Source organism: Symsagittifera roscoffensis, unplaced genomic scaffold (assembly GCF_963678635.1).
Source record: "Symsagittifera roscoffensis unplaced genomic scaffold, txSymRosc1.1 SCAFFOLD_694, whole genome shotgun sequence".
Taxonomy (NCBI): Eukaryota; Metazoa; Xenacoelomorpha; order Acoela; family Convolutidae; genus Symsagittifera; species Symsagittifera roscoffensis.
Window position 1 is genome coordinate 1 of NW_026970809.1, and position 12,468 is coordinate 12,468.

The window sequence follows — 12,468 nt, forward strand, 5'->3', positions numbered from 1 at the left end:
TTTTAACGTCTTGCAAAGGCGGCGACAGTATCCGGCTCAGAGATCATGCGAAGTTAAATGGAGTCAAATTAGCATTTTATCATTATTTTGACTTTGACTTCGTTTGTCCGGATTTATTTTAACAGAACATTTTATAAAAAGCTCCACTTTTTGAAAATTTCTGAAAATTTCATCGTTTCACTATGAAAACTACATCAGATACATGAAAAGGCAGCCAGTGGAATTAAGCTTACATAAAACCAAATAAATCTGAAACATGAACAAAGTGGAAAGAAGGCAAAAAAATGTGCTTCACGTGGGACCATTTTTTGATTAAATTATGGGGTTTGAAATGGGCCCTTTTGGTCAATTTAGAAAATTAAAATCGCAATAAACTTTCGATGGTTTTGTATCATGTATCAAAGTTTCGACCCCTCACAAACCAAAGGATCATCCTTTGGTATTATGTTATATCAAATATTTTCGGCCGAGCAAACCTAAAATTGTTCAAAAAAGCCTTCTTCGGCTTCAAAATGTACTAATTTTGAAGAAAAGAGCGCGCCAAAAAATGCAAACTTTTAGTCATAGCAGGGTCTGCATAGTGTTCTAAGAGCTCCCGAAAAGTTAATTTGATTGACCTTAAAAAGTCGACAAAATTTTTGATTTTTTAATTTTTTAAAGATCCAAGATCCGCCCATGCTCAAATATGTTAGCTTTGGTCATTGATAGCCTGATCGATCCCATGAAACAAACGGAAATTATTTCTTTTTGTAAGTATATTTTTATAAAGTAGTTCAAATTTAAGTTAAAGTATTATAAGATGGCAGTAGAAATATAGAAAACTTGAAAATAGTTTTGATAGCAAAATAAGTTTTTTTATTGAATTTTTTTACTCAGAACAAGTTGAATAGATCGGGTCCGCTTTGAAATTTAGGCTCCTTGGTTTCCAAATTTGGAAACGAACTCCTGAAATCAGTGTTTCCTCTGGACATCAATGCACAGTAAACATTCTGGTTTTCTGGACTGAATCCGAGAAAGTTTTCAGACTCCATTGAATATGCACAAGTCACAGACGCCAATTGATTCTCGTGGTGGGAAAAACTTGGCGTTGTCAAGTTTGATTGGTTGAAACTGAAACTCGGCTTTGAATACAGATTCTCGTTCGCACCGAAATGACTTGTCAAACTTAGTTCATTTGTGCTGTCGCAATTTGAGCTCGTATCTGGCGTCGGGCATTCGAACATGCATTGCTGATCTTCGGAGTTTGATCTCAAATCTGACTGGCTTAACGAATGATTACCGACCGCCACTGCTCGGCCATACCTCCGACCTTTTTGCCCAAACTTTGATACGAACTGCATGTTCGGGAAAATGATTCTCGGGTTAACTTGATAGCACGAGGCTACCAAATGCATGGTTGAAAGTGAAAGCCCTTCACACAATGATTGTACAAAAACCGAAGCGTCTGGCGCTGTATTTGTTTTTAAGACATCACTCATTGCCTTAATGTAGTTTTTAGCCAGTCTTAAAGTTTCAATTTTGGACAGTTTTTGTGTCGCGTGAGGCGATCCGGGGATTACATTTCTCAGTTGGTCCAGAGCACTGTTTAATCCATGCATGCGTGATCTTTCGCGGGTGTTCGCTTTTGACCTGAAATTAAATTATTTCATGACATGCGAAGCATGACTGCCTTAATGAGTAACAATTTTTGTTAGCAAATGTTAATTTTAAATTCTAATTTGATTTTTTGTCAAGTTCCATGTAATTCTGATTAAGATCTTTTTTTCCTAGTAGTCTTGGTACAAAATTGTGCCAGCGAATACATATTTGACAGCAGCGAAATCGTCAGAAAACAGTTTCCAGTAATTATTTGAATAATTTCATTTAATTTTGCGAAAATGACCCTAATTTACAGCTAAAGAACATCATAGCGGTTTGGACGTCACATCAAGATTTCGCTCTCTTAACTAATGAAACTAAAAGTGTGCTTACCTGCGCACTTTGAGCTTAATCAGTCTGGCTTTTGTCAGTTTCTTCTTCTTCGGCCCTCGTTTCTTCGGCTTCGTCTCCTCCGGTTCGCCCCGAATGTTGCCACCTCCGAGGTGATTGGGATTCAAATGTGGGTCGTTTTCTCCGAGCAGTGTCTGGATCTCTTCGTCACTCATGCTCTGTAGTCGGTCGAAGTTCTTCAGCAGGTCTCTCATGATGGCCTGTTTTTGACTGTGCGATTTGGTCAGAAAGGATGACATTTTGCTAAGAAACCAAACAAAATTAGCTGATCTGCTGTGAAATATCCGACCATCATTTGAGCTGTTCGGGGAAGTGCTTTTGACCCCTTTATTTAGATTTTATCACCTTTCTTTCTGAGTCAAAACTTTGGTTTGAATTCAAACTCAATAAGAGCACGCCCTAGTTGACGAAGATGGGCTATCTTGTTAGGTCTTGTAAGGTTCATGATAAAAATAGCTATTTTAGACCTTCCCGTTTTGAACCACATTTTTCAAGCACAATAAATTAGCTCGCACTAGTTGACAAAAATGGGCTATCTTGTTAGGTCTTGTAAGGTTCATGACAAAAATAGCTATTTTAGACCTTCCCGTTTTGAACCACATTTTTCAAGCACAATAAATTAGCTCGCACTAGTTGACGAAGATGGGCTATCTTGTTAGGTCTTGTAAGGTTCATGACAAAAATAGCTATTTTAGACCTTCCCGTTTTGAACCACATTTTTCAAGCACAATAAATTAGCTCGCACTAGTTGACGAAGATGGGCTATCTTGTTAGGTCTTGTAAGGTTCATGACAAAAATAGCTATTTTAGACCTTCCCGTTTTGAACCACATTTTTCAAGCACAATAAATTAGCTCGCACTAGTTGACGAAGATGGGCTATCTTGTTAGGTCTTGTAAGGTTCATGACAAAAATAGCTATTTTGAACCACCTTTTTTGTGTTTGAGTTATAAAGGGTTTTTGCTTGCTTGGAATCTCTAGAAAAAAACAGCGTTGATACCTAGTTATAAGTGAAAAAAAAACAGTACGTGTGTTAAAGTATTGATATTGCGTCAAACTTTGACCTAATACCATTAATTAAACACACGAACTACTTTTCACAACCTTCGCTGAACAACTTCGGAATTCATATAATGAAAAGGATCTACTTAACAATCCCCCCATCTACTTAAGAATCTCAACCCCTGTAAATAAAAACTTGAGCGTTGTATGTAAGTTCGAATTTTGTTGCATTCTGATTGGTCGAAAATTCGCTGCAAGTAATCTACTTAACAATCTCCCATCTCCCCCCCCCCCCCTCCTTTCTTGAAAGGCGGGGGGGGGGGGAGAGATTGTTAAATAGATCCAATGAAAGTTAATTAAGAATCAGTAATTTGAATGGTGATATTTCATTATTGAAATATATTTTTGCCGCATGCTTTTTTAGGTTAATGATGAAAATTGCTCGCTTTTTAAATGAAGCCAAGAAGCCTTTTCCAAAAGTTCAAGCATTTCTTTTCGGTAACTTCCTCTTTGTGAAAATTGATTTACAAATTAGATTGCTCAAAGCACTCTTGTGGTTATGAAGTTGGGATGAATGGAGCCAACATTTTAATAGTTGAACTCTTAAATAGATACAATATCAAAACTTTGATTAATTGGTGTTTTTAAGTGGATCATTAAACTACAGGTCGTTTTGTTTAGTTCAAAAGGCGTTTCAGAGCAAAAATATTACAAAAGAGCGTCATTTGATAAGTAAAAGTTCACGCAGTTATTTGGTTCTTGCGCATAGAGTAAAAAAGAACGTCATAGTAGTTTATCAATAGTGTTTTTGCATCCTCACAAAAAAATCTTCAATTTTACCTCCCATAATCAACTTTTTCTTAGATTAAACGAAGAGGGAAGAGAAGGAAAACTTCCTGTAATTGAAATCAACTTTCTCCTGTCCTGTTGATTGCCCTCTTGAAGTTCATCAAGAGTGCAATCAAGAGAAGGAAGTAACTGATAGCAGAAGAACTCCTGAGAAAACAAATCTGGGGAATCGTTTTTTTCCTTCATTATCTAACTCAAAAACAAACAAAAAACGTTCTAAAAAATAATTTTCCATCGGGTTTTATTTTTTTGAACAAAATAGATTCAAAGATTTAATACTTAATTTCCAAGCTGCAACTACCAGAAACATCAAGTTTTGGGGCCGTTAAGCAAAAAAAAATCCGTGGTAAGGGGATGCGGGGAGGGGTTTTGTTTATGTCTAACATTCTCTAAAAAAAATGCAGCCGCTGAAGTTTGCAACCCAAAAAGCACCCGCAAGGCGCAGTGAGCGTCCGCTTCTTCCTATCTGAGACATTTTTTGTCGCTGAATTGGTTAAATTGACTAAATAGCAGAGCAAACTTGATTTTTTTGAGTTTTTGATTCGAAACAACTCCGACTGAAAAAAAAGAAAGCTGACAGAATTTAGGTAGAAAATTTCATCAACATACAAAAATGTTTATTCGAGTAGTTTGCTCTGATATGTTAACAACTTTTTAGAAAGCTTTTTCTATGGATAATCTTATTCTGATCAAACAATAGCAAGAAAAGGATCACATGGATAGTTTTGGAAAATCGCAAAAAATCTCCAAGAGGAAGTTAAAATTTGCTTTCAAACTTGAAAACTTACCTTAATTTACGAACTATCTATCAATGATAAATATTCAAAACTGCTGCTGGTTGCTGATTTGATCCAGATGTTTTTGTAACCCTTGAATAACTGCCGGACTTTTTTTGGTTCCAGCTGAAAATTCTGGCTTCGTCAATTCGCCTTTTTTGTTTATTTTTGTTCACCAATTTTTCCACTCGAGCTATTGTTATTTTTAGTTAAGTGTTCAACCATAAAATATAATCAATGTGATATTAGCTCGCGAGCGCTAAAGTGGCCCATTTTTTCACAATTTGACCCTTGAGACCTGAAGTTGGGAAAAGTTATGCGTGAAATAATAACCTCGTAATCACAAGTGTCGAGTTAAGTGTACTCGGGGGAGAAACAAAGCATCAAATTGCAGAGTAGAAATTTACCTGAAATTCACCCCCTCTCTTTAACCCCTTTTCATACTGTAATGCACATTAGATCCCGTCAATAGGCTGATAATCCAATTTTATCACTGTCAAAATCAACTCGATTGCAAAACAAAGCTCTATTTTAATCTACTCAAATTATACTTTGCTTCTGAATACATCTGTCATAATATTTAATGGGGGAATAAAAAGAGGAAAAAAATGTTTTTTTATAAAATCAGCTATTTGCAGCAATTTTTTAGACATTTGTCAAACAATAACTTTTAGAGTCTTTTCGGATTCTTCAATCATACTAAATATACGGATGACACAAAAACGGTTAACAAGCCAGAAAGGTTTCCTAGGATGGTTCTTGTCAAGGAGCTGTTTCATAATACCATTATTTAACCCATATGTTCGCCAGATCCATAAAAAACTTATAGATATAACCTAATTTTGGTGATAGTTTTTTCCTTGAGTTGCACAGTAATATTTAATCTCAAGCTTATATAATCTTTTGGACTCAGTAAGTTTTGAATGCCCCTTCAGTTGTGTTCACGTCTCATTTTCCGAACAAAGGTCATAATTTGATCAAAATTTTGGGTCCGATAAAAAACCGGTTCTTGATTGAATCAGAATTTTGTCGACCTTTTTACAGCAAGTAAATTTATATTTCCATAAACTCTAAATTCGTTGACCTCTATCAAATTATACAATTACGAAAGGTCGAATAATTTATTTGAGTTACATCACATTGTTTTGTAAACAGTAGGGTAGGCTCATCAAAGTCAAACAAACTTTTTGACTGAATAGTTTGCTGAACTTCGGGTTCAAGCATAAATAATAACTGGCTCACTTCGGCCTTCAACTTCAAAGACTCACTTTGCAATATTGCTCGATAGTTGCTCAATTTTCAAATAAAAACAGTTTCAGAAAACCTCAAATTTATAAACTACAATTTCATTTTTACAATTTAAAAAAGAAAAATGAAACTCTATGTTTTTCACACGTTGACAACGGTGATTCTAATTATTTCCCAAATACATATTGGGGAAACGGGAAATAGGAACGCTTGTTTCCCCGAAGGGTTTCAAAGTCTAGACATCAGTGAATTCGAGCTACTCGGCAAGTGGTTCGAGACGGAACGAACTTACTTCCCTCTGGAGAACTGGTACTCGTGTGTTCAGTTTGAGTTTAGCCTCGGACTTGGAGATACCTTAAATGGTATGTTTTCAGCTTTTGGCTCGTAGCTTAGTTTTTGATCATAATTTTTGGATTCTAAATTAGTTGCAATCAATTTACCCTTACCATGTGCAGTAGGTTGCAGAATTGTTGGGGGAGGGGGGGGGGTTCAGTTTTGTTTGTCATTTTTTACAAAATGAGCGATTCTTATGCGTAAAAATGTGTGATTCTGAGGTTCCAGCAAAAAAATTGCAGCCCTACGCCCAAAAACTTTGCGCACGCTTACTTTCTATACAAAAAGCTGCGGTGTCATCATATTTTGATCGCCGCGGCCGCGTTAGCAAAATCCAGACAAAAAATCTTGTTTGCAATATTTTAGATGCTAGCATCGACTTCGAAATTGTTTCCGATAACATATTTTTCCCTAATAGTTACCAGTACGGCACAATGCGTAAAGAGTACTTAGCCAATGGGACATCCCTCTTACGCTTCAACTTCGACGAAGAAATCACAGGAGCTATGAACGAGCTAAATGTTCACGTTGTCGACTACTTGAAAGACGAATACATCATCCTCTACGCTTGTCACGTGATCGACAAAAGTGTTTCACGTTTTCACAGTTACGAGAGTGTGAAGAAATATGCGTGGATTTTGGTACGGGATGCAGATGATGATGGAACAGTAGCTTGGAAAGCGAGGCAGAGGCTCCTTCAGTTGACACCAGTAAGGGCGACATCTTTGTACCCGACAAACAGATGGCAATGTCACAATGGGAAAGACTAAAAAAACGTAGTCTTTTGAATTCTTGTTTTTTATGATCTTTTTGCTCAATTTATAATTTTCAGAAAACAGATGAGATCATTTGAGCAAACTTTTGAATTTTGGTGTTCCACGTGCGTTGGCGATCACATTCGTTGGATAATCGGGCTTATAATTTCATACCACGTAAAATGTTTCCAAGTGGTTATAAACATGCCTCAATTACCTATTGAGCTATTGAGCTATCTTAAGCCATAGCGGGAATGGGGGGATTGCTCAATTGATCCAACAGATGTAATTACTTCTTACACGAATGTTTTTGTGCAATAACTCAAGTTGACCCTCAGACAAAAATGTGACGCCATATACAAAGCTGTATGAAGTTCTGGTCAAAAAGAATGAAAAATTTTTTCTTCTAAATTTTTTCACAGCAAAAAATTGTTCACAAAAAATTTTTTTTGAACAAATTTTAACTCTTTGCCAAAAACCGTCCAACAAACGAATAGTTTCAAAGTGTTCAATTTCCTACAAAAAAAATTTAAACCGTCAAATATAACTATTTGATTGGAAAGTATAGTATACAATTCAGAAAAGCCTTGATTTTTAGTTTGATTTTTAGATTTTTGATGTCAAAACAGTGACTAAAACTTGTGCTCGAGGTGGTTGTTTATTTCTCAAGATAAAGCTTGAACTTTTAAGTTTTGAGACCAATGCTATTGATATCGAATGCTATTGATACCCTGAAATCAAAATATACATATAAACTTTGTGTATCATCTTTTTTTAAACATTTGAAAGCAAACAAAAAATGCCAATTTGGCCAATTTTACTACCCTTGCGATAAGCAATGATATTGAAATCGGGTGCCAAACTTTTTTTTCCGTAAACAACTTTTTTCTCAGAATAGTCACATGGTAAAAAGTGCATGAATGGATGCTTAATAATGTGGTAAATGTATTAGCTGCATGCAGATAATACGCGGCGTTTGGTCGACTTCAATTCTGTCGTCTTTTTTTCCTAATATTTTCATTCTATTAATTTTTGTTGATTTTATAAGAAATGAACTCTAATAAGACACATTTGAACTCCAACGAAAAACTTCTGAATCGCATTTTTTAACCTTTCATAAAAATTTTCAGAAAAATTACTGATAAAAACTGACACTATTTTTTTGAAATTTTCGAAATCAATTTTTGGCTTTCTAGTTCGCTTATCATTTTTGGCCGAAACCTTCGTTATTTGCTTTGAGCGACCTGTTTTGGATTTATTATGCTTGCCCTTATAATTTTTCCTGAAGTTTTTTGAATTTACACATGGTTTTTTTTTTGTATTCACTCAACTTAAATGAGGTAAAATTGAAGTTTTATGAAGTTTTAAAATACTTTTCCAAATTTCTCGGAAAAAAACTTAAAAATTATAAAAAAAGTTTTCGATTTTTCTTGAGCGGCATGCTGTTTTCATTATCTGCTTTTGGTGAAGGTAATGGAAGTCATGCGTTTATTTGCGTTTTTTGTTATAATTTTCAAAAGTATTTTTTTGTCCCTTAATTTTTATTTTGCTTTAAAAGTTTTCTAGACTATATAATTATGTGGAATGATTTTTTCTGCAAAATTATCGGATTTCGGAGACTTTGAGTGCTATCAGATCTCAAATTAACTACAAAAGTTTTTATTCAATTTTTGCTTTTAATTTTCAGATACTTTTTTTTCAATTGTTCATTTTGGCTGGTTTTCTTGACTACTGTATTTTTTAAGATTACTTCTATATGTACATTGTTTCTTTTACCCTTAAGGTTATCAAGATTTTCCGTTTTTTTTCCTAATATAGACGACCGTAGGTTTGCCAGCTCAGTATTTTGGATTAATTTGTCTTATTTTATTTTTGTTTAATTCCTAGCAATTCTGTAAAACTTTACGCTGATAATTGATTCAAACTTATGGCACATCAATTTTTTTGACCATTTTTTCCGTTTTTTTCTTGATTTTGAAAAATCGCACTCTTGGATTTTTATGACCAATTTCTCCGTTTTGTCTGCATGGCTACCACTCTTGATTTTTTTAATAACATTTTAATTTTGGTCATCATTTTTTGCAAAAAGTTGTTTTTAGTAAAAATGAGTTTCATTTGAGACTAACATGTGATACTTGGGGGTGTTGTTTTTTCCCCTTCTTTAAGATTCGTTGGCTTTCTGTATCGCAAATGGTACAAAGCTCAGCTTGGCCTCTGTGTATAGTTTTGGTTCTACGCGGTGGAAAAGGCGACTTAATCTTGCTCAGAAGCCATTACAGTTTCAACTGAGGCAAGATATTGATAAAACATAATTTATCAAAATTGATCTCTGAAAAAAGCCATTCACTTTTCTTGACAATATGTTTGGGTACACTTAAAGTAAATCTAAAAAATTTGAATGAATACTTTGTGCAATGAAAATGAAATTAAATTATAAAAATAATAAAATCATGATCGCACAAAAAAACTTTTTAAACTAAATGTTTTAACAAATTTTCTTGATAAAACATAAGGAACAGTTTACTGGGTTGTCGGATTGTTGAGGGGATTTTCGCTGATGCGAGCAGTGTTGTAATAGTCTATAGCTGCGTTGTATATTAGGAATTTTGATCTAACCGGAAATCTGGTTAAATGTATATTTTAATTGTTGCTTCTATTTCTCCCTTTTTTCAACTATTTTTGAAAAGTTAGAGATTTATTCTTTTAATGACTAAAACAGTTTTGCCAATTTTGTAAGTCCAGCCAATACGCTGCTTTTTTCGCTTTTTTATCAATCCGATTTTGAAAGAAAATGACAATTTCGACTTCAGACAACTTTGACTGCTTAACTCGCCAATTTTTCATAAAATTTAAGTTCTTTGAAAGTTATTAAAACTTTGAGCCTAATATTAAAACTATGTTTACCTGTTGTAAAAAATTGTTTTGATTTGATGGTTTTAATTAACCAATTTGTTAAATCTGGGATAACTGAAGCTAGATAAGTTTTGAGCTAACGTGTAAGCAGCAGTTCAACCTGATTCGGAAATCAATTCAGATTTAATTGAGGTAAATTAATTGGTCTCTTTGTTAACTGACAGGAAGCTAAATACATTACTTCGAGTTTAACATATCAACATAGCATAGAGGTTTTTCCCAAAAAAAAACTTGATAAAATTTCTCAATTCATCATTTTACCTATCAAAATTTTTTCAAAGACTGAAGGGGCAGTAAAAATTTTGTAACGCTGTCTTAATTTCAAATGAGAAGAAAGTGTTTCCGGAAAAGAACAAAAAGTTTTGACAAACCTGTGTGATTTGTCATTTTGAATTATGAAATAAATCCTTACTGAATGTTTTTGCTATAAGTCTACTTCTGTCATATTGTTTTGACCACCAATTTTCATATTGCTGGCTGATACTGCAACAATCGGTTGAACTTTTAATAATTTAATTTTGGTAAATTCAAAAAAACAGCCCAAAAAGACGCATTTAATGGCCCTAATGTACATTTTTGATGTGCAACTAAATCAATAAAAAATTCAAACAATTCAATGACAAGTTCGGCGACAAAAAAGAGAGTCTTTAAACCAATACTGTATTTTATATTACCAAAAAAATTCAAATTTGGGCGCTGCGACTTTTATTTATTCTTTTCTAAACAATTGCAAAGAAATTAGAAAAACAGTCGTGAAAAACTTTTCATTTCGAAAACCTTCCATTGTTTATTCCACAATTTTTATCAAGATGTGTCAGAAATTTTTTTTTTTTGAATTTAGTTTGCCTTCCTTTTCTATGAGAAAGTCAAAAGAAAAGACGTTTTTCTGTGAAAATTTTCCTTTGGAAATTGGGAGATTTGTTTCAAAGTGAAAAAATCACAAAAGGTTTAACCGTTGATTTAATTCGTCATATAGCAATTCGTTACCAGGAACCATACGGGAATATTTATGAAGATGGAAAAAAGTTTTATTTATTAAAACCTATTTTTTTTGCAGTGAAGCTCTAATAGTGCATTTTCTAGAAGAAAAACTCGAGAGGCATTTGAAAACCAGATTTTTTATCCAATTTGGAGCAGTTTCGTCCTTTGAATTGTTAAAATTAGCTGATTAACTCATTTTTGCGGACAGAAAATTCAGAAATTTTTTTGCGGTGTTTCATATTAAGATTTTGGCGAACTACATTTTTTCTATCGAGTCACGAAAGAAATCTGGAATTCCAAGTTGTTGAAAGTATTGAATTTGGGGCCATTTGGATGGGTTTACTTTCTTATACAAATTGGTTGATTGGGAAAAAAAGTCTCAAGCTAATCATAATAATCATAATAGCAGAGAAATAAAAAATTGTTTCAAAGCGATATCTAGTTACCAAGGTAAGTATTGAAGTTTAACATACAAATCTGAGTTGCATGCGAGAACACCAATAGGCCAGCTCGGCCTGTTTTCAGGTGGATCATTAAGCGCAGAGCAAAAAAAAGTTAAACTCTGAGATCCAAGGAAATGATTTACTGCTAAACACTTAAAGGTAATTCTCTTTTTACCCTTCTTTCAATCCTCATCTTGAAAAACAATTTAATGTTTTTTCGGGTAATCTTTTCTACGCACTACCTAGAAGCCAAAAGAAACAAAATGTTTACATTTTCAAAAAAATAACCTCAAATCATGCCCAAAAAAACCGTATTTCCCAAGAAGTTTTTTTTTCTTCAAATTTTCATGATTGAAACATTTCAAATGAAACAGAGCCCCTCAAACTGACCCAATTCTAATCGAACCTCTGTTGAGTTTATTCTTACAACTATTTTTTATTTGAGTTTTTTTTTTAAATATCGTGTTTAGCTCTTGATCAGTTATGGCATATCTCAATGGATCAACTTGAATTTTTTGTCAGATAATTTTTCTGGTTAAATTCAAAATTTCGTACGCAAAAATTTATCGGTCGCTACATAACTTTCATGCATAAATTCAGTAATTGAATCGATCCTGCGCTTATAAATAAAATATTATATTTTTTGGTTTCCATTACTAACAATTTGATTTTGTCGGTGTTTGCATAAACTAAAACTCCAGATTGGATGATTGACTGCACAAAGTTTTTACAGGCAAGCATTAGTTACAGTCTTGTTAAAAACAATCTCAATTGAAAAAAAAAACACTCCAAAGAACTGCGAAACGTTTTTACTCGATCAATAATTTCGATGAAAATTACTCGATTAACACTGAAAGTATTTAGGATTAAACGTTGAATATAACTTTTACTAACACATCACATTTAACATCAAACGATCAATCAACTCAATTCTAATTATAGCATTTAGTTTGACACAAAATAGAAATGTTCGAGGGAAAATAAACAATCTAAAAAATAAATAAGAGCATCTTGTTGAAAAATATGCAAAACATTTTGACTAAGAATTACGATTTCTGATATAGGCTCAGTCGATTTCATTTGCAAGGTCATTTTTTTGAGTTTTCGTTTTTTTGATACAATGATGATACAAATGAGACAATTTTTAGAAGTTGGTTTCCTCGTTGTCCGATCGTTTTTG

At 33.6% G+C, this 12,468-nt stretch overlaps 2 protein-coding genes across 2 annotated transcripts; one reads left to right on the forward strand and one right to left on the reverse strand.

Annotated features, from left to right (window-relative positions):
* Positions 1 to 845: 845 nt before the first annotated feature.
* LOC134855988 (neurogenic differentiation factor 1-like) lies at positions 846 to 5,182 on the reverse strand. Its single transcript, XM_063872354.1, has 3 exons — positions 4,628 to 5,182; positions 1,972 to 2,232; positions 846 to 1,629 (listed from the first exon to the last, which is right to left on the reverse strand). The coding sequence occupies exons 2-3, from the start codon at positions 2,226 to 2,228 to the stop codon at positions 873 to 875; spliced, it is 1,014 nt and encodes a 337-aa protein (XP_063728424.1). The 5' UTR covers positions 2,229 to 2,232; positions 4,628 to 5,182; the 3' UTR covers positions 846 to 872.
* Positions 3,877 to 7,066, forward strand: LOC134855989 (uncharacterized). Its single transcript, XM_063872355.1, has 3 exons — positions 3,877 to 3,888; positions 6,088 to 6,225; positions 6,563 to 7,066. The coding sequence occupies exon 3, from the start codon at positions 6,631 to 6,633 to the stop codon at positions 6,964 to 6,966; it is 336 nt and encodes a 111-aa protein (XP_063728425.1). The 5' UTR covers positions 3,877 to 3,888; positions 6,088 to 6,225; positions 6,563 to 6,630; the 3' UTR covers positions 6,967 to 7,066.
* The last annotated feature ends 5,402 nt before the right edge of the window (positions 7,067 to 12,468 follow it).